Source organism: Megascapheus bottae, chromosome 3 (assembly GCF_031878675.1).
Source record: "Megascapheus bottae isolate mThoBot1 chromosome 3, mThoBot2.hap1, whole genome shotgun sequence".
Lineage (NCBI taxonomy): Eukaryota > Metazoa > Chordata > Mammalia > Rodentia > Geomyidae > Megascapheus > Megascapheus bottae.
The window spans coordinates 2,528,868-2,550,700 of record NC_143511.1 but is presented as its reverse complement, the minus strand read 5'-3'; the positions used below and the strand labels follow the sequence as shown (position 1 = coordinate 2,550,700).

General features: G+C 38.4%; 1 protein-coding gene and 1 non-coding gene across 3 annotated transcripts in view; both read right to left on the bottom strand.

The window, feature by feature from the left end:
• Ubqln1 (ubiquilin 1) overlaps positions 1-21,833 on the bottom strand; it is a 45,896-nt gene that overhangs the window by 10,347 nt on the left and 13,716 nt on the right. For both annotated transcript variants that reach the window (XM_090329473.1, XM_090329474.1), the window contains exons 2-7: positions 14,198-14,349; positions 12,674-12,786; positions 10,375-10,637; positions 8,055-8,213; positions 7,458-7,695; positions 1,460-1,602 (exon numbers count right to left, since the gene is read on the bottom strand). In XM_090329473.1, coding sequence (XP_090185599.1) covers positions 1,460-1,602; positions 7,458-7,695; positions 8,055-8,213; positions 10,375-10,637; positions 12,674-12,786; positions 14,198-14,349 — 1,068 coding nt within the window. The remainder of the gene's footprint in view (positions 1-1,459; positions 1,603-7,457; positions 7,696-8,054; positions 8,214-10,374; positions 10,638-12,673; positions 12,787-14,197; positions 14,350-21,833) is intronic.
• On the bottom strand, positions 19,419-19,548 carry LOC150064789 (small nucleolar RNA SNORA66). Its single transcript, XR_016535036.1, has one exon. It is a non-coding gene; the product is annotated as a small nucleolar RNA SNORA66 (small nucleolar RNA).

Below are 21,833 nucleotides of genomic sequence, written 5' to 3'. Positions count from 1 at the left end.
AAAATATACAAAAACAAGAGGTAGAAGTATGGCTTAGTTGTAAAACTCAGGGGTGGTGAGTGGGAGGGTCCAGAGGTCAAAGAAGGGGGAGGGTAATGAATGCATTATTAATGCATTTCCAATTTTACAAGTTGTTACTAAAGATTTAATCTTCAGTAGGTATCTACTTTATGTCATATAGTTCTAGGGTTTCAAAAACAAAAACATTACTGCTGATATAATGAAGTGATTCATTTGTTAAGTTTTTAAAAGTTAAGAATTAAGTTAACTATGAAGCATTCCGATTTCTCAACACTCAACAGAAGCTATTTTTAATGAATGGCAAATATAAACAGGATGACTGAGGCTTAATTTACATCCTCCACAACTTATATCAAGCCCACTGGTGCAAAATCTGTATGACACATCTGAATCTCCTACTAAAAAAACTGAGAAAGTAAGATCCAATGTAAGTTCATCAAAATTCCTAAGGATGAGGTCAAGTATCAGAGAAAGTGTGTGTGTGTGTGTGTGTTTGCGCGCGCATGTGTGTGCGTGTGCACGTGCCACCCGCACGCCCTTAAACTCAGAGTCTGGGCTATTTTGCTAAAGGCTAGGCACTTTACCACTTGAGCCACAGGTCCACTTCTGATGCTTTTGGTGGTTAATTGGAGTCCAGAGTCTTCTGGACTTTTCCTGCCCAGGCTGCCTTCAAACCTCAGATCTCAGCTTCCTGAGTAGCTAGATTACAAGTGTGAGACACCAATCCTCAACTTTAATATTGATTTTTTGGTTTTCTTCTTCAGTTTTGGGGCATGAACACAGGGCCTGTACACTAACCCTGAGCCTCTTTGTGCTCAGGGCTAGTGCTCTACTACTTGAGCCACAGATGCCACTTCTGATTTTTGAGTGGTTTATTGGCAATAAGAGTCTCGTGGGGACACATCTGCCTGGGTTGGCTTTAAACTGTGATCTTCTGATCTCAGCCTTCTAAGCAGCTAGGATTACAAGCATGAGTCCCCAGCACCTGGCTCAGCATTTTTTGTTGTTGTATTTTGTTTTTTGTTCTTTTTTTGGGGGGGGCCAGTCCTGGGCTTGAGCTCAGGGCCTGAGCATTGTACTCAGGCTTTCTTAAGGACAGAGATCTACTACTTGAGCTTCAGCACCACTTCCAGCTTTTTATTATTAATTTTTATCTTTTTATTATTAATTTATATTATTATTTTTATATGGCACTAAGAAATTGAACCCAGGGCCTCATGCATACTAGGCAAGCATTCTACCTCTAAGCTACATTCCCAGCCCCTGAAGTTTTAATTTTATGTATGTAAAATAAACTGCCCCTCAAAAATTGGGAGATACAGTTTGCCTATATTCCAATGTGTTCAGACATTACTATATAAATTTGCCCAATTCTGCCCAATCAATACGATCAGTTATTCAGTTCACACTTCAGTCTTCAATGTATTTATAAACTCACCTGTGCAGCAAGGTCAGGATTCTGGCTTAGTGACTGCATCATGCTCCTCATATACGGGGCAGACAACATGTTTTGCATAAGTTGTGGGTTTTCAGTTATTTGCTGCAACAAGCTCTGCATTCCTGGTGTATTGAACATACTAGCTGAAAGTTTATTTAAAAAAAAAAGACACTGTACTAAGGAAAAGTTACGTGAAAGCTTTAAAATTTCAACAAATACATACCCCACTTAAGTTTTAGTAACTAACAGTCATTTTCTTATCCACAGATTTACAGTTTTGTTTACCAGTTGGTAAGCTATGACCTCTGAAAATATAATACATTCCAGAAATAATTTCTAAGCTTTAATTTATACTGTTTTGAGAGCATTACTGAAATACCATGATGTTCTGATCCATCCTTTTGCCAGGCATGTCTATATTCTACATATCTACCTACACATTATAATCACTTCAGTTATTAGTTACTAGTCATTCAGTTATGAGATTGACCCTTACTTTACTCAGTAATGGCTCCAAAGCACAAGAGTCATGACAATGACAATTCAGAGGTTCCAAAAATAGAAGCCACTAAGTGCAATCAACACAAAACGGTGCATATTTGACATTAAACCATATGCTGTGGTTGCTAAGATCTATAGGAAGAAAAAAAAGTCTTTGTATCAGTGAAATTGTAAAGGAAAAAGAATTCATGGTAGTTTTGCTATTATGCCTCAACTGTAGAAGTTTATGCTATAAGTGCTTAGTTGAAGTGGAAAAGGCATTAAATTTGCATATTAATATCTAAGAAAAAAATGTCTTCTCAGGGATCATATTCTTTGATCTAGGCCTTCCACCAGGAACCTTTGAACATGTGGCCAAAGGATTTAGGAAACAAAAACTACACATGTATACATATTATACATCAAGGGAACTAAGGAAGAAAACGAAAACTAAGATTCCCAAAGTACACACCAAACATATGCTAGTAAAACAGATGATTTTACCTCGAGTTTTGGTTGTACAGTAAAATCACACCTAATAGCAGAACTAAGTTCTAAAGTCTGTTTAAGGCAAAACTTAAATATGCTGAAATTACTGCTGAAAAATATCTCATAGAAATCTAAACCACAAACTTTTCCTACAGGATTACAGAAAGAAAAAAGAAAAGGAGAGAGAAAGAACGCATGTACCCGCACACATGAGAAGGAAAATCACAGAAGAAATAAAGATATATAAAGACTCCATCCCTTGGAAGTGGCGCTATGGCTCAAGTGGTAGAGTGCTAGCCTGGAGCTGAATAGCTTGGAGACAATGCACAGGCCCAGAATTCAAGCCCCAAGACCAACCAAAAACCAAATAAATAATAAAGTAATTAATTAATTAAAAAAATACTCTATCCCACTTCCACTGAGTGCTGGCACATTTGGCAGGCATGTTAAGATAGTTGGAGAAACCTTAAAGAATAGTAACTAAAAGCAGCATCTGGAGCCAGATTTCCTGAGTCAAACCCAACTTAACTATACAACTTTGGGCAGGTTATTTAGCTTCTTCACAGTTGTGTTCTTCCATCTGTAAAATGGAGAGAACAGCATCTACTTCATAGAATGGTTGTGATGGTTCAATTAATGTATACAGTGCTTGTTAAAATGCTTGTTTTTGGAAGCTACAGTTGAATTTAACTCATTTATATAGGTGAATTTGTGTTTAATTTATGCAGATTTTCTGTTGATTATTTATACTTAAATGTTTTCTAAAAGTTATATCAAAATGAACTCATTAACTTTCTCATTTCCCTTCTAATCTTCCATCTAATGAGAATATTTTATTAAGCTTAAAACATTTGACTCTTGCCAGAGGATGTGGCTTATACCTGTAATCCTAGCTACTCAGGAGGCTGAGATCAGAGGATCAAGGTTCAAAGCCAGCCCAGGAACAAAAGAACCTGAGATTGTTATCTCCAATTAACCTCTAGCAAACAGGAAGTGGGGCTTAGCTCAAGGATAGGGTGGTAGCCTTGAGCTGAAGAGCTCAGGAACAAGGCCCAGGCCCAGTTCAAGCCCTATCACCCACCAAAAAATAAAAAAATTTAGAAAAATTGACTCTTCCCACTTGCTGTAGCCTGCAGAAGACAAATCTGGATACGGTATATTTTTGTACATACCAAAAGGTAAAAATTCATTCTACATTTCTAAACGATTAGGGGCAGGGTGGGAGTGAAATTAAATAAAGACAAAAAGGCTTGGTCATGATACCCCGAACTTGTTAATCCAGCTACTTGAGACAGAGATCCGAAGGATTGAGGTTAGAGGCCAGCCCCAGCAAGAGATTAGCACACCTTCATCTCAACAAATAGATAAACTGTGGTTAAATAGAGATGTAGCCCAGTCCAGCCCCAAAACAAAACTGTGAGACCCTATCCAGGAAACTAAAGCAAAAATGAATGGGAGGCATGGCTCAAGAGATGGAGTATAAGTGCAAGGTGCCAGGTTCAAAATCCATTATTGGGGGGAAAAAAAGCTAATGAAAATGAGTATTTTATGAAACATGGAAACTATGAAATTCAAATATTAGTTTCCATAAATACCAATTTGTTGTAGTATTCATACTGACACATATATTTGCTTTTTCCATGAGTGCTTTTGCACTAAAAAAGCAGAGTTGGAAGACTTGTGACAGGCTGTGGTGCTAACTACTGCTTCACTCTGCTATGAATCGCACTAACCAAATAATAGTGAGTTTGTTATAACTCAGACCATACAAAATTCTTCTAGCATCCTGTTTTTAATTACCAGTACATACCAACCTGTATGAAGAAAAAGGCTATGAATATACTTTCAAGGCATGGTAGAAAATAGAACGCTTTATCAAGTAACATTGCAAAACACTGTAATGAAATTAACTAATATGTAGACGTTTTCAGAATAAGCACTCCTCCTAATAACCCAGACAGACATGATGACAGGCACCTGTAATCCCATCATATAGAAATTCCCAACACTGAGCTTCTGAAAAGCCTAGCATGGAATAAGGTGAGATCATTTCCAAAGAAACTGAAGGTCACTAGTTCAAAGTCAGCCTGGGCTATACAGTTAATTAACAAGACCACCCCCAAAACAAAACAAAGGCAACAATTCCTTCTCCCTCTCAACAAACTCAGGAAGATGGGGCAGAAAGCTGAATTTCAGAACAGCCTGGGATATATAATGAGAACTTGTCCCAAAACAAAACAGCGAAGTAAGACATCTGTGTCCACTCATAGGAAAACAATGATCGGTACAATTAGAAAAATATCTGGAGCTGGATGCGGTAGCTCACGCCTGTAATCCTAGCTTCTCAGGACACTGAGATCTGAGGATCAAGGTTCAAAGCCAGCCCTGGGCACAAAAGGACCTGAGACTCTTATCTACAATTAACCTCTAGAAAATGACTCAGAAGTAGGGCGGCAGCCTTGAGCTGAAGAGTTCAAATCTTATGACCCCTCTTACCCCCCCACCCCCCTGGGGGGTGGGGGGGAGGAAGGAAGGGAAGGAGAGAGAGAGGGAGGGTGGGTGGGAGGGAGGGAAAAAGAAAACAACAAAAAAGAATCTGGGTACCAGTGGCTCATACTTATAATCCTAGAGAGATCTGAGAGTCACAGTTTGAAGCTAGCATGAGACTCTTATCTTCGAGATTTCAGAGTCAGTTTGAAACTAGCATGAGACTCTTATCTTCAATTAGCCACCAAACAAAAAGCCCAAAGTAGAGCTGTGGCTCAAGTGATAAAATGTTAGCCTTGAGCACAAATCTCAAGCCCAAGCTCCTGAGTTCAATATCAGAATTAAAGAAAGCAAATATAAGTCTATTTGCCTTTTACGGAGCATAGTTTTTTGTATTTTATTCCTCAGAGTAAAGAACAACTGAAGCATACCACCAATATTCAATTCAAATGCCATTCAAATGATTCTGAATGGCACTCTTGACAAACTAACAGATTATAGTGTTACTGTTTGGTTCTAGTTTATGTGGAGAGACAAGGCCAACTCTGAAGTGCCCAAAATTGAGCTTATAAAAAGCCTTGCACAGAACAACTAAAGTGAGACTATTTCCAAAGAAATTGAAGGTCACTTGTTCAAAATCAACCTAAGCTACACAGCTAACTAGCAGGAGTAGCTAACAAACAAAACAAAAGCTAAAGGCAAACAAAAGGAAGCAAGCTGAGATAATACTTCAGTATAACTTGAATGAAATTTGCTAAGGTAAGTTGCATCTGATGTTGGCAAAAATGCGTGAACAACAAAAAGGATCCAACTGGACCAATTTACGAAGCTTATAAAAATGCAAGACAGGGCCAAGAGTTTGGCCTAGTGGTAGAGTGCTTGCCTAGCATGCACGAAGGCCAAGGTTCAATTCTTCGGTACCACATTACATAGCAAAAAGCCAGAAGTGGTGCTGTGGCTCAAGTGGAAGAGCTCTAGCCTTGAGAAAGTCCAAGGACAGTGTGCTCAGGCCCTGAGCCCAAGCCCAGGACTGGCAAAAAAAAAAAAGTAAGACATTTAATGACTTGTTATCCATTGTCTTATTCATCAGCAGGTAATCTAGAAAGTGTCCTAATCATTCCCAGTAGTGGTGCTGTGGCTCAAGAAGTAGAGTGCCTAGCCTTAAGCTGTGGAGCTCAGCGACAGTGCCCAGGACCCAGAGTTCAAGTCCCACAACCAAAAAAAAAAAAAAAATTAAACCAATAGGAATATTAATAATGAACTTCTTTACTCTTATGAATTTATCCTAGAGCTACTGACTACATGACTATAGAGACATACTAGGGTGAGAGAGCTACTTCATGTTAGTGGTACAGAAACCTGGCTATAAAAATTCATGGAGGGGGTTGGGAGGGAGGGTAATGGGTACCAAGACATGTGAAAGGGTATCAATGTATGTGAATTAATGCACCTTCTATCTGGCAAATATCATGTAACCCTTTTATTAATTACAATAAAAAATTAAAAAAAAAATTCATGGAAGCTAGGAGATACGAGTTTGGCCTAGGGGTAGAGTGCTTGCATGAAGACCCAGGTTCAATTCCTCGGTACCACATATACATAGAAAAAGCCGGAAATGGTGGCTCAAGTACTAGAGCTCTAGCCTAGAGAAAGCCCAAGAGAAGCTCAGGCCCTGAGTTTCAAGGCCCAGGACTGACAAAAAATTCATGGAAGGTGGTAGAACTGGACATCTAAAATCTATTTTACATGAGTCATTTTAACTACAAACAAATATAGCAGGGCGCCAGTGGCTCATGCCTGTAATCCTAGCTATTCAGGAGTCTGAGATCTTACGATCCCAGTTCGAAATCAGCCTGGGCAGCAGTTTATGTGACTCTTATCTTCAATTAATCACCAGAAAATTGGAAGTGGCACTGTGACTCAAAGTGGTAGAGTGCTAGCCTTGAGCCAGAAAACTAAGGGACAGCGTCTGGACCCTGAGTTCAACAAACAAATAAGCAGCAGTAGATGGCTTATTTTTCTACTTTCTAATTTTGATTATGTCCTCACCTATCATTTTGTACGTCTTCAATTACTTGAATGACCTTGTAATCAAGCTCCTTTAATTTTTTGCTCCTTCAATATGTTCTTCAAAGAGTAACTAGTGACCCATTATTTTGTGTCATTCCTCTGCTTAAGATGTTTCCATGAATGAGTGCTGAATATTAACTGAACGGCATGGTGACTATAATTAATAATGTACACTGTACTTGAAAATTCTAGAAGACAATTCTTCTAACAGAAAGAAACAAGCATAAGATCTAATGGGGTACATTTATTCATTAACCAATATATACACACATCAAAACATCATGTTGTGCTTCATCAATATATATAATTTAAAAATCTTTCCCTCTAATAGTTCCATAAAACTTGCTACATTGAAAAAAAAGTTCGTAAAAGACATATCCCATATACGAACACAGAAGTGTGTTATCAATATAAGCAATATTTTCATTATTCATCTCAATGAAGACACAAAAGAAGTTTACTTGAAGCATACCTCCTCCTACTCCAGGTACCAAATTTGGCCCAGTAGTACTCTGCCCAGAAGCGGCACTGGTAGCATTGCCAGTAGTGCCACTCACAGTGTTAGTGGAGCCACTGGAAGCCGATGAATTCTGAGAAGCCTGTGGAGCCCATGGATTGGGTAATGGATCTCTATTTTCTGTACGAGAAGGTTGACTACCTTCACCTGAGGATGTACTGCTCACTAAGGAAGCAAATGGATTACCACCAAACTGAAAGACATAAAAAAAGAAAAATCATAATTAAGCTTTTTTGTTTGTCTGGTTTTTTGACCCAGTCCTGGGCTTGAGCTCAGAGTCTGGGCATTGTCTCTGGGCTTTCTCTAGGCTAGAGCTCTACCACCTCTTTCAGCTTTTTCTATGTATGTGGTAAGGAGAATCAGACCTGGGTCTTCCTGCTTGCTAGCCAAACACTCTACCACTATCCCAGCCCAATTAAAACTCTTTAAATAACACAAGGGACTACTTTTTAATGAAATTACATTTCCAATACAAAGACACTCATCCTTCAGACCACACCTATGTTAAACCAGAGTTAAGCTAAGGCCCAAGTCTTGGAGATACTGGATTACCTGCTCTTGGGCAGCACTCAGCATTGGTTCCTGAATATCTGTATACATGCGTCGCAAAGCATTGTATCCTCCAGGGATACTTTCCAGGTTGCTCAAAGCTCGGTCCTGGTTTCTCATCATTTCTTGCATCATTGCTGGATTCCTGGCAAGTTCCAATGTCTAGGGGGAAAAATTCATTTAAAAAAGCCTTGAAATACACATGGAATTATTTTAGCAACTACTGTTACAGTTTATGGAAGACCACTGTTTCAAACTAGCCTGTTGTCACAGACCCGAGTACAATGAACAGAGTGACTTGTGTTAAATGCTAAATAATCAGGCTAAACTCTGAAAGACTAAAAAGCAAACATAAGATTCTAGGCAGCCTAAGTCAGCACAGTAACCCTATCAGAAAATTAAGTCTACAACAGCCAATCTGCCTTTTGTTGCCGTTTCTGCTTTTTCTATGCCCTGAAAACTAACTTCCTTTGCCCAGTTCCTTGGCTCAGAAAATACTCATTTATTTTATAGAATGAGGTGTGATTTTATAATCAAAATGGAAGTTCATTAGTGCTGTAAATCAAATTTGCTGCCTTTCAATAAATTATTTGTAATTTTACTTATATTAAAAGGCAAACTTTCAAATAAAATCAATACAAAAGCCCCATTATGAGTGAACGTGCCCTATACAGAAATTAACTTTTTTTTTGGCCAGTCCTGGGGCTTGAACTCAGGGTCTGACCTACTGTTCTTGGGCTTTCTCAAGGCTCTACCTTTTCTATGTTTCTGGTACCTAGGAACCAAACCCAGGTCTTCCTGTTTGCTAGGCAAGCACTCTACCACTAGGCCCCACTTTTTGTTTCTTAAACCCTCAAACTGACTATTTATATAGTCATTATATCCAACGTACATGTGTGAAAATCAAACAGGTAACTTGAGGATGTGGGTAAAGATGGGAGAAATGAAGAACAATCCACAGCATGACACTGATCAATGTGTACTATATTTATAAACTGATTGGTTGAAGTGAAAATCCTTTTTACTTTGATTTGCATTTCTTTTATGACAAGAGATGTTGAGCATTTCTTCATGTGTCTATAGGCCATTCTAATTTCTTCTTCAGAGAAGACTCTCTTTAAGTCTTTGGCCCATCTTTGAATGGGATGGTTGTTTCTTTGGAGATTAATTATGGAGTGATTAAATTTTTTGAGCTGTTAATATATTTTAGATATGAGGCCTTTGTCTGTTGTATGGTTAGTGAAGATCTTCTCCCAGTCTGTAGGCTTTCTAGTTAATTTGTCAGAAAGAATGATGTCGCCCCATTTATAAGGAAATGGAAAGACTTAGAAAAAATCATATTAAGTGAAGTAAGCCAGACTCAAAGGAACACAGGCCCAATAGTCTCCCTCATTTGTCATAATCAGTAGGAACCTGGGGCTCTCCTAACAGAGATTCACAATAGAACAAAATCTAGATACATAAGGCCATTTAGTATGACGCTAAATATAAGGACCTCCAGGATATAGAAACAAAAGCCATATAATGAGTGATTGTTATCCTTGATGTACTATGTTATCTCTCATCTCTTTTACTGTCCCTTGGTTATCTCAAATTGTTACAATATTTCACCTTGTTATCTGATATTTTATATATGCTTAATTGGTTGTTTGAAATAGGAGAGGGAAGGGGGGAAATCAAGTTGTGAGGGGCAGGGGGGAGAGAAATGGGAAACAGGACATGAGAAAGGGTATCAATGTTTGTGAAGTAATGTACCTTCTATCTGATGAATATAATGTAACCCTCCTATTAATTACAATAAAAAATATATATATATATATAAAAGAAAATCCTTTTTACAACTACTTAAAGACAACAAAAATATCCTGCTGAAGAAATGACTGGTAGCTCAAATGGTATAGTACTTGCCTAGTAAATACAAGACCCTGAGTTCAAGCCCAAGTATAAAACGAAAAAGAAAGCAACACAAACTAGAAAACATCTTCTAGTTTGGGGGAAAAAAAACTCAATTTAAATAGTCCAAAACAATGCTTTGAGGTTTTTTTTTTTTTCCTTCTGCCAGTCCTGGGACTTGAGCTCAGGGCCTGAGTACTATCCTTAGGCTTTCTGAAGGCTAGAGCTCTATCACTTGAGCCACAGCACCACTTCCAGCTTTTTTCTATGTTTGTGATACCAAGGAGTCGAATCTGGGTCTTCATATCTGCTAGGTAAGCACGCTACCAACTAGGCTAAACTCCCAGCCCTGCTTCAAGCTTTTTTAATGATGACTGTATATAAAACTAAATAAAAACAAAATTGTTTAGATACATAATTTCCCACATACTTGTCTCATTATATCTGGATTATTAAGCATATGACTAATTTCTGGATTTCTCTGTATCAACTGCTGCATTTGTGGATTGGCCATAATTAACTGCCTCATCAGGTCAGGATTGGAGAGCATGCTCTGGACGAAGGGATTTTCCATGATCTGGACCATCATTTCAGGGTTGGATAAAAGTTGTCGTTGCATTTGGCTCTGTAGTTCAGAGAAGTTGGTAGTATTCAAACCCAAGCTACTCAAACCTGCAAGTCCTCCAAGTCCACCTTAGATGAAAAGGGAGAAAATACAGAAATCAAAGTCAGAAATTTTTATCATTACTTACAATTTTGTTAAAATATGATGCAAAAATATTAAAAGACTTAACAACCCAATATAAGAAGCCATTTTACTTTACAGGTTTTTGTTTTGGAGAGGGCTGGTCATGGGGCTTGAACTTCAGGCCTGGGCACTGTCCCTGAGCTCTTTATTCAAGGCTAGTGCTCTAGCACTTTGAACCAGAGCACCACTTCAAGAAACCATTTTAAACTATAAAGAGTTCACATTATTTCTACATGTTTAATTCCTGCATTATGATTTAGATATGCACTATTCCCACAAAAGTTGCACATGGACTATCAGGAGTAGGGCCTGGATGAAGAAAGTGGGTCACTGGGACTATGCCTTTGAAGGGTATTAGCATTATCTTGTCCTCTTCATAGCCTTCAGTCTATGAGGTACTGCATTATATACTTTTACATCACAGTGATTTTGCCTTACTTGCTACATGCTTAGGAACAACTGAACCAGCTGGCCATTAACTGAAACCTCTGAAATTGTGAGTCAAGATAAATGTTTCTGGGCCAGTAGTTTGGCCAAGTGCCTAGCATACAGAAGACCCAGATTTGATTACTTGGTACCATATACACAGAAAAAGCTCCAAGTGGAGGGGCTCAAGTGGTAGAGTTCTAGCCTTGAGAAAGCCCAAGGACAGTGTCTTAGATTCTGAGTTCAAGCCCAAGACTGGCAAAAAAAAAAAAAGTTTCCTTCCATTTCTCATAGCAACAAAAAACTAACATATCCTACAGTTGAAATTGTCCAAAAATTTATAATTAGACAAAAGGCAAATCCAACAAGATATATTTCTAATTTTATAGTATAAAATACAAAAATATTTATGGTTTTTCTCCTTCAAAAAAGTTTTTTAAAAACTTTGGGATTTTGAGATAGTATCTTTTATGATTTATAGTGCAGGGCCTCTAGATAGTCTTGGGATGAGGGTGGTCACTAGGAAAATAAAGGAATTAAGTGGTTGGCACTCAGCTGGTGCAGGTGGCTCACTCCTGTAATCCTACTCAGGAAGCTGAGATCTGAGGGGTCACAGTTTGAAACCAAGCAGGATATCCATGAGACTTATCTCTCCAATTAACCAGCAGAAAACCAGAAGTGGCACCATGGCCCAATGTGTTAGAGCACTATCCTTGAGGGAAAAAAAGCTCAGGATAGTGCTCAGGTCCCTGAGTTCAAGCCTGCCCAACTGCCACAGGGGCGAAGGGGGAGGGGCTCTATTATTGCAAAGTAGATCCATAGAACTTGATCATTTCAAGCCATTCATTCATCTAGCTAAACTTTAAAAGTTCAATTTTTTTTTCCTTAACAGAATCTCAACATGATAAAAGAAAAGTTGAGGGCGGGGAGTTTGGCCTAATGGTAGTGCTTGCCTAGCATGCACCAAGACCTGGGTTCGATTCCTCGGTACCACATGCATAGAAAAAAGCCAGAAATGGTGCTGAGGCTCAAGTGGTAGAGGTCTAGCCTTGAGAAAGTCCAAGGATAGTGCTCATACTCTGAGTTCAAGCCCAGGACTGGCAAAAAAAAAAAAAGAAAAGTTAATTTGATATATCCAGGAGCTTCTTAATCACTGGTCTTGCTTTCAGGAGTTTCAAAGTGCAACTCAATCCCATCAATTTACTAAAGAGAAAGTTACTAATCAACTGACCACAAATTATAATCAACAATTAGCCAATTTTCCCAGATCCAATTATATGGTCAGATTAAGTATACAAACACTACAATCTCTTTCATTATTTAAGGAAACGTGTTACTTATTGACTACTTTGTAAATGTCAGCTCAATAAGCACACCCATATCCCCACACTTCCTTAATACTCACAATCTAGAAGGAAACTGTACAACATTTATTTAAAGAGTTTGATTAAGGTAACTATTTTATTTTGTCATTTTATTTGAAACCACTTTGGAAGCAGAAAATGGTTTTGTTTTTTTTTTCATCCCTATAAAGATGACTAATGATGCTTATTACCTAAACCAAAAGGATTGCTGGTAGCAGAACCAGATGTGGGGTTACTATTTGGAGTTGAATTGGTAGCATTGCTTCCAGTAGTATTTGTCTGCTGAGCTGAATGGTCTTGAGACCTAAGGGAAATTCAATCACAGTGTAAGCAGTGGAGTAATTATTTTTTAAGGAACCTATAAACACAATAACCAAAAGTAAAGGTTGAGCAATCAGACTAACTCAAATTATCATAAATACTCTGAGATTACAAACAACAGAAACATAGCAAAACTTTTAAAATCTAAAACACACTGCTACTGCCCCTTCTTGGGCAAAATATACATACAAATATGTCAGTCTTTTCAATCATACTGATTAAATAAAAAAAGAGAGGGTAAGTCACCTCAGAGAAAACTGCCAGGATCATCCATACAACTACAAAGCAAAACTAAACAATTTTTTAACCTAGCCCCTTCTAGTTTTGTAGCATTTGTCATAAAATTGCTTGATAGCAAACTTGAATGCCTGCACACATATTCTCTTTACACTCCTCACCACACGTGTTGAGTTTACCTTAGTAAATCACATCATTAATTGGCACTGAAAGAAGTTATCACCCAGGCACCAGGGACTCATGCCTACAATCCTAAAATGTGAGGACTACTGTTTAAAGCCAGCCCAGGAAGGTAAGGTGAGACTTTTATCTGCAAATAACTACCAAAAAGCTGAGAAGTAGAGAGGTGTGTGGCTCAAATGGCAGAGTGCAAGCCTTGAGCCAAAAAGCTAAGGAATGGCAACCTGCCTTGGGTTTGATTCCCCAGCACTATGTCACAGTGTAAGTGGAATCATACTGTTTTCTTATTAAACAAATACTTTAACTTGGGCTCTACTAGCAGAGATCTGCAATAGAGCAAAATCTGGATACATAAGGCCATATAATGTGAAACTAATTGAAAGGACCTCCAGGATATTGAAACAAAAGCCATATAATGAATGATTGTTGTCCTTAATGTACTATGTTGTCTCTCATCTCCTTTGCTGTCCCTTGGTTATCTCATATTGGTATAGTATCTCACTTTGTTATCTGATATATTGAATTTATTTGTATTTGGATATTTGAAATTTGATAGGGAAGGGGGGAAAACCAAGACGGGTGGGGGGTGTGGGGGGGGAGGGAAACGGGTACCAAGACATGTGAAAGGGTATCAATGTATGTGAATTAATGCACCTTCTATCTGGCAAATATCATGTAACCCTTTTACTAATTACAATAAAAAATAATAATAAAAATAAAAAAATAAAATTAAAAAAACCCAAATACTTTGTAACCACAACAATGAAGAAATTTAAATATTTCATGCCAGGGGCCATTTTAAAGCCAAGATTACTTTTTATTTGTAGCAGTGCTGGGAATCAGGGCTTTCTGCTCTAAATTGACTTTTTTCTGCTTTAGTCTGGCACTGTATCACTTGATCTACAATTCCCCTTCCAAGATTAGTTATTTCATAAGGAACATTACAGTTTAAAGTTTTATGTCTTTTAAAAACATACCTGTTTTGAGTTTTGATGACAAGGTGAACAGTAAGTCCATCATGAATTCCATGCTGGCTCAAAGTATCCTGATCTTTTAAAATTTTTCCAGCAAATATCAATACAAGTTGTTCAGTATGTGATTTGAAACGTTTAGAAATTTCTTCTTTGAACTAAAATAAAGAAAAACAAATATGTATTAGTTTTGTTTGCATAGCACCATTCAAATAAGTTCCCCAAAGTATTACAAAGAACCTTACTACACATATTACAACTCACAAAATACAAAGATACATCTTTTCTGTACATCTTTGTGGTGTATAATGATTATTACCTCTATTGAAAAAGTCTTACCCAAAAGTTTACTGCCTTGAAATACTCTCATTTTTAAATGTCAGCTGGATCAAATTTAGTTTAGGCTACAATTTAGCTTTCACCAAGCCTGCCATCATCTAGTCCTCAGACTCCTACTTCCAATATTGTTTTCTTTCTAATTCCATAAATCTACCTTGTATTTTTAGCCTATTTATACTGATTATCCTATCCATTTATTCTTCCAACAGTTACTGACAGTACTATTAAGAAGCAAAGATAATAAGCAGGAGAATTCATCAGTTGTGCGTGGGTTAAGCCCATAAACCTAGCTATTGAGGTGGTTGAGATCTTGGGGATTGTGGTTCAAAGCCAGCCTGGGCAGGAAAATCTGTGAGACTGTTAAAGCAGCAAAAAAAAAGCCAAAAATGGAATTGTACTTGAAGTGGTAGAGTGCAAAAGCTCAGGAACAGTGTCAAGGCACTGCGTTCAAGTCCTAGGACTTCTCCCCCACCCTACCCCTGCCACCAGGCAAAAAGAAATCAAACTTTTTTTTTAAGTACATAAGGAATACTCAAGACAGATCATAGTCTCAGTCATAGTATACAACTTGGAAACCAAAAATAACTATCATTTATTTTTTGATCACATTAGAAATCAGCAACAGAAAAATATCTGCCAAGTTCCCTACTTAAACAAAACACTTCTAAATGGTTTATGGGTCAAGAAGTCTTAAAAGGAAATTACAAAATAGTTTCAACTGGGCAAAAATAAAGATGAAATAAGGAGCTATAATATACAGCTAAATCAGTGCTTATTCAAATATACTGTATTGGGGCTGGGAATGTGGCCTAGTGGTAGAGTGCTTGCCTAACATGCACGAAGCCCTGGGTTCAATTCTTCATACTGCATACATAGAAACATCTAGAAGTGGCCCTGGCCTTGAGAAAGCCCAAGGAAAGTGTCCAGACCCTGAGTTCAGGATTGTATTGTTAAGGGATTGTATTTAAGGAAAAGGTCATATATTGGTAACCTAAATTTCCACACACTTAAAAATTGGGAGGAAAAAACAACTTAGCCCAAGTGAAAAATAAAAAGCAGAACTGGGATCATGGTTCTAGCAAATGAAAGGCCTGTATTTCAAACACCTGTAGTGCCAGAAAAAATAACAGTAACACTACACAAAAGGATAACATTTCAATGGCCAAACAGTGGCTCACGACTGTAATCTAAGCTCCTGCGGGCAAATAATTGAAGGTTCTAGGCCAGCCTGAGCTATATACAAGTCCCAGTCTTTAAAAAAATAAATAAATCAACAATTTGAACAATTCCTTGAAAGATGCAAACTACCACATATTCAATCCTCTATAAAAAGGGAATGCTTCTTGTCTTAATAATGGGAGCTCTCCGCATGTAAAGTTCTCCCCCACTGTAGGGAGACCTTCCCCTAAAACTTGAGGAAGTTGAACTAGCTGATAGTCAGCTCAAACAGCAAAGGTGTCAGTGGTTGCCCCAGCTATCACTCAAGTATGCTGAGATTCCATTGGCCATCTGTGTATGGCTGCCCAACCACATGGCTGGTAATCTGTAAAAGTAGCCTGTAAGATTAGGGGGGGTTGCTCTCTCACATCTTAGAGATGGCCCTGACCGGCAGTATGATTCTCCATGCTAGGCACAGAATAAAAGGCTGTTTAACTTCCCAAAAAAAGGGGGGGGGGAGGGAGAAGGGGTGAAATGCTTCAATATTATCACTTATAAAAACATAAACAAAAATAATACAAGAACACTATAGACCAATATCCCTCCTTCATATACATGAATAATAAATCCTGCACAGAATAGCGCCAAATCCAATCTAATTTTATGTCAGCAAGAAATGTCTTATTGACAAAATGGAACTTAGCCTAGAAATGTGAGGCTAAAGCCAACATTTTGGGGAAAAAAAACAATGTAATTCACAATATACAGAAGAGATACAAAGAAAAAAAAATCACATGAAGAGCCATGAAAAGGCATTTAACAATATTCATTCATGACAAAATTCTAAGCAAACTAGAAAAAAGGAGTAGTAGTAAAGTACTTGCTTAGCATGCAGAAGAAACTCCTGGGTTTAATTCCCAGCACTCAGAGTAGGAGTTGGTTGGTGCTGGCTTGAATAGATAAATATCTATATATATTTTTTTGCATTTAACATACTTAATAGTAAACAAATGGGTGGATCCCCTCTAAAAATCAGGAACAAAAGCAAGATAGCCACCCTCACCATTTGTATTTAACATCAGACTAGTCCTAGCCAATGCAATGAGACCAGAAAAGGAAAGGCATCATTACTGAGAAAAAAGAAAAAATATTTATCAATTCCTCAAAACTAGTGATTTTTATTTGCACATAATTTTTAAAATATATCTTTCAAGAAATGAGAAGATAAGGGCTGGTAATGGCAGAGTGCTTGCCTACCATGCACAGAGACACTAGTTTGATTCCTCGGTACCCCATACATAGAAAAAGCCGGAAGTGGCACTGTGGCTCTAGCCCTGAGAAAGCCAAGGACAATATTCAGGCCCTGAGTTCAAGTCCCAGGACTGGCAAAAAAGAAAAAAGAAATGAGAAGCTAAACAGCACCCCAGAAGAAAATATTTACGAAAGACATATTTGGTGAAAGACTATTGTCCAAAATACACAAAAACGGTTCTGAAACTCAGTAATTAAAAAACAACCCAATTTTAAAATGAACCAGCCTATAATCCTAGCTACTCAGGAGGCTGAGATCTGAGGATCATGGTTCAAAGCCAGCCTGGACACAAAAGGACCTGACACTCTTTTTTTTTTTTTGGCCAGTCCTGGGCTTGAGCTCAGGGCTTGAGCACTGTTCTTGGACTTTCTCAAGGCTAGCACTCTACCACTTGAGCCTCAGCACCACTTTCGGCTTTTTTTTTTTTTTTTTGCTATGTATGTGGGGTACCGAGGAATCGAACCTGGGTCTTCGTGCATGCTAGACAAGCATTCTACCACTAGGCCAAACTCCCGGCCCCCAACCTGACACTCTTATCTCCAATTAACCTCTAGAAAATGGGAAGTGGGACTTGGGTCAAGGGTAGGACAGTAACCTTGAGCTGAAGAGCTCAGGGACAGGGCCCAGGCCCAGTTCAAACCCCCATGACCCACCAAAAAAAAGTATCAAAGATCTTCATAGGCATGTGACCAAAAACACAAAGACATATAAAATGTTCCACATCATATCACCAGGAAAATGTAAACTAAATTTATATGAACCTATCACAATAGCCAAAATCCAGAATATTAATTACCAACTGATGGCAACAAAGTGGAGCACCAAGAATTCTCACACCACTGCTGATGGAAATGCAAACTGGTACTATCAATTCAAAAGATAGTAGAATCTAGTAATCAGTATTTCAGTTTATTCAGATGAACCGAAAACTATCCACATTACAGCCTGCACATGTATGAGCAGAAAACTTCATAAATAACTGCAAAAAAATGTTCAGGGCTTGGAATGTGGTTTAGTGGTAGAGTGCTTACCTATCATGCATAAAGTCCTGGGTTTGATTCCTCAATACCACATAAACAAATAAGGCCAGACCCAGGCATGGTGGCTCACACTTGGTTCAAAGCCAGCCAGGGCATGAAATCCCAAGAGACTCTTATCTCTAATTAATCACTAGAAAATGGGAAGTGGGGCTGTGGCTCAAGGGTAGGGCAGTAGCCTTTAGCTGAAGAGCTCAGGGACAGCACCCAGACCCAGAGTTCAAGCCCCATGACCACCCACCCCCCCAGAATAAAGAAAAAAACAAAAAAACAAAACCAGATAAGGCCAGAAGAAGCACTATGGCTCAAATTAGAGTGCTGACCTTGAGCAAAGAAGCTCAAGGACAGTGTCCAGGCCCTGAGTTCAAGCCCAGGACTTGTGGGGGGGGGGAGAGTGGCATAGGGGTAGGGGGAAAATAATGTTCAGTGGGTGAATGCATACATTGTAGCATTTCCATATAATATTCAGCACTAAAAAGAAATGAGCTATCAAGCCATGAAAAGATATGGAGGACTTTAAGTATCTATGACTAAGTAAAAGCAGCTTATCTTAAAAGGCTATGACCTAACTATACGACATATTGTGAAAGGTAAAAAAACTAGAGAGACAGTAAAAGAATCATTGGTTAGGGGTTCAGAGAATGGAAGGAAAAATAGGCAGAACACATGCCATCATATATTTGTCAAATGCACAAAACACCACAATTAAAAGTATGCACTTAGAGCAATATTGTCAATGCAAGCTTATCAGTTAAAAAAAATCACATATATTGTATATATCTTTATTTTGTTATTTGAAATAGGATAGGAAAGGGGGGAAAACAAGATGAGGGGTGGGGGTAGGGGGAGGGAAATGGGGACCAAGACATGAGAAAGGGTATCAATGTATGTGAAGTAATGTACCTTCTATCTGATGAATATAATGTAACCCTTCTATTAATTACAATAAAAATATATGGAAAAAATCACAGAATGAATCACAGGAGAAAGGCATGGTAAACGGGCAAGGGAAATGAGGTAATTATAAAGTCTTGTAAATTCATGCTAAAAGTATTTTTGAGACCTCTGAACAATTTTATGCAGTGATAAGTGATGAAATGAAAGCAGTAAGTAAAAAGGCAAGATAATATACTGCCAATAGTTTTTTTTTTTTTTTTTGCCAGTCCTAGGCTTGAGCTCAGGGCTTGAGCACTGTCCTTGGACTTTTCTCAAGGCTAGCCCTCTACCACTTGAGCCTCGGCACCACTTCTGGCTTTTTGCTATATATGTTGGGTACCAAGGAATCGAACCAGGGTCTTCGTGCATGCTAGGCAAGCACTCCACCACTAGGCCAAACTCCCGGCCCCTGCCAACAGTTTTTAAAGAGTTTATTTTTCTTTTTACCTGTTCTAGGATGGGAGGAGCCACCTCAGTAGCTTGAGGCAAATACTTTCCATCACCACAATTACTTTAGCAAACCTGGTTCCCTTAGCTTCTGCTACATTATGCAGAGCTAGTGATCGAGTTTGCACAAGAGAATTTTTAATCTTTTAATGATATATGTTCAAATATTAAATGATAAGCTAATAAGATGTACAAGAGATTCTACAATAACGGAGCAAGAGGAGAATCCTTAAGGGAAAGCAATGCTAAAACAAGATTCTCTGCAAAACTATCTAAGCTGAATAAAGAATACATGGTAGATAGAATAGCACTATTATTATCTCTACTTTCTGAATTTTTTTTGCTGCTGTTGTTTTGGTTTGCTGGGGATATACCTTGGAGGGTAAATATGCTATGTATGCTACTTTCTATGTTTGAAATTATCCATATTAAAAAATAAACACAGTGGAACCAGGAGTTCGACCTAGTGGCAGAGTGCTTGCCTAGCATGCACAAAGACCTGAGTTCGATTCCTCGGTACCACATACATAGGGGAAAAAAGCTGGAAGTGGTGCTGAGGCTCAAGTGTAGAGCTCTAGCCCAGGACTGGCAAAAAAAAAAAAAAAAAAAGACACAGTCAGGTGCTGGTGGGCTCATGCCTGTAATCCTACTCAGGAAGCTGAGATCTGAGCATCATGGTTCAAAGTCAGTCCAGGCACAGAAGTGGCAATGTGGCTCCAGTGGTAGAGTGTTAGCCTTGAGCTGAAGAGCTCAGGGAGAGCACCCAAGCCCAAAGTTCAAGCCCCATGACTGACAAAATAGACAGACAGATGGGAGCCAGAAACTAGTGGTTCACGCCCATAATCCTAGCTCAGGAGGCTATTAGGATCACAGTATGAGGCCAGCCCAGGCAAAAAAGTCTGAGACTCTTTCATTTCCAATCAACTACTCAAAAAATCTGGAAGTGGCACTGTGATTTAAGTGGTAGAGCTAGCCTTGAGCAAAAGAAGCTCAGGGACAGTGCCCAGGTCAGAGTTCAAGCCCAACAACCAGCAAAGCAAGGGGAAAAAAAAAAGAGCTAAGTATTTCCATGGGAAAATTAGCACACTGCTTTTGACAGAGGCAGCACACTGATGGAGATAATATATAATAAAACTTACTGAAGCAAACTACCCAAACCATGTTCACCTATCTGGCATATTCAGATCCACAAAGAAAGGATTTGTCATTCCCATTAGAGAACTAGAATATACTTATTTTTGTTCTTAAGTCCATGTAGCCACCATTAACTCAAAATTAAAACAATAATATTTTTAAATGGTCTCTAAATCCAGGCACACCTGTAATCTTAGCTACTGAGGAAGTTGAGATATAAGCAACACAGTTTCAAGTCAGCCCAGGCAGGAAAAGCTGTTTGATTCTTATTTCCAATTAACTATCTAACAACTGGAAGTGGGGCTGTGGCTCAAAGTGGTAGAGCACTAGCCTTGAAAAAGAAAAAGCTCAGGGATAGTGCCCAATCCTTGAGTTCAGACACCATGACTGAAAAAAAGGGGGGAAGGGAGGACAGGGGCCTCTAAAATACCAATATTTCCTATAAATGTTCAAGGCTTACCCTGACAACCTATAATAATAATCAACAGGACAAAGAGTGGAAAAGTGATAACTATAAAAATCAAAATTAGTGAACCTTGAACAAACAATTTAATGATATGAAAACCAACCCACTATAGACAAAATATTTTATGTATCATTCAAAAGTCTGATGTTTTACATCAGTAGATTCTCCAACTAACTGAAATTTACCCCCGTGTGAGCACCCTACTAAATCTAACATTTTGATAATGTTGAGCTCTTGATGTGCATATCAAATATGCAATATAAGGATAACTTCCACAAGATATTTAATGTGTCCTGTATCTGCTTAACAAAGGGAAAGAAAAACACAGTGTGAAAAGAATTTGAAATGTTGTCTGGAAGTGACAATACAAAAGATTTGGTCTATCCGTTTATATAATGTCAATTTCACCTGTTCAGGGTCCAATTTATTTTTTCCCTGGTTCTGTCTTGGGGAAGAAAAGGAGACAAGTATGGAGGTAACAGATGAAATTCAAAGTGTTACCATACAAGGGAAGAATGTTTTTCTGACATGCATACCTTGGTTCAAATCTTGCTTTTGCCACTTTATAGTTGTGTAAACTGGGGATGTTACTTGTCTCTGAGCCTTGGTTCTTCAGTAGTAAAATGGAGATACTATTTATTTTGCAGGCCGATGGCAGAATTAAGAGATGTGTGTAAATTACCTGGGTGTAGTACCTATACTCAGACAGAGATTCACATATGGCTAACTTCTATAAAGATAAACTTAAAAGAACTGAGGTTGAAGATATAGCTCAGCAGTAGTAGCATGGGAAATCCTGGGTTCAATCCTCAG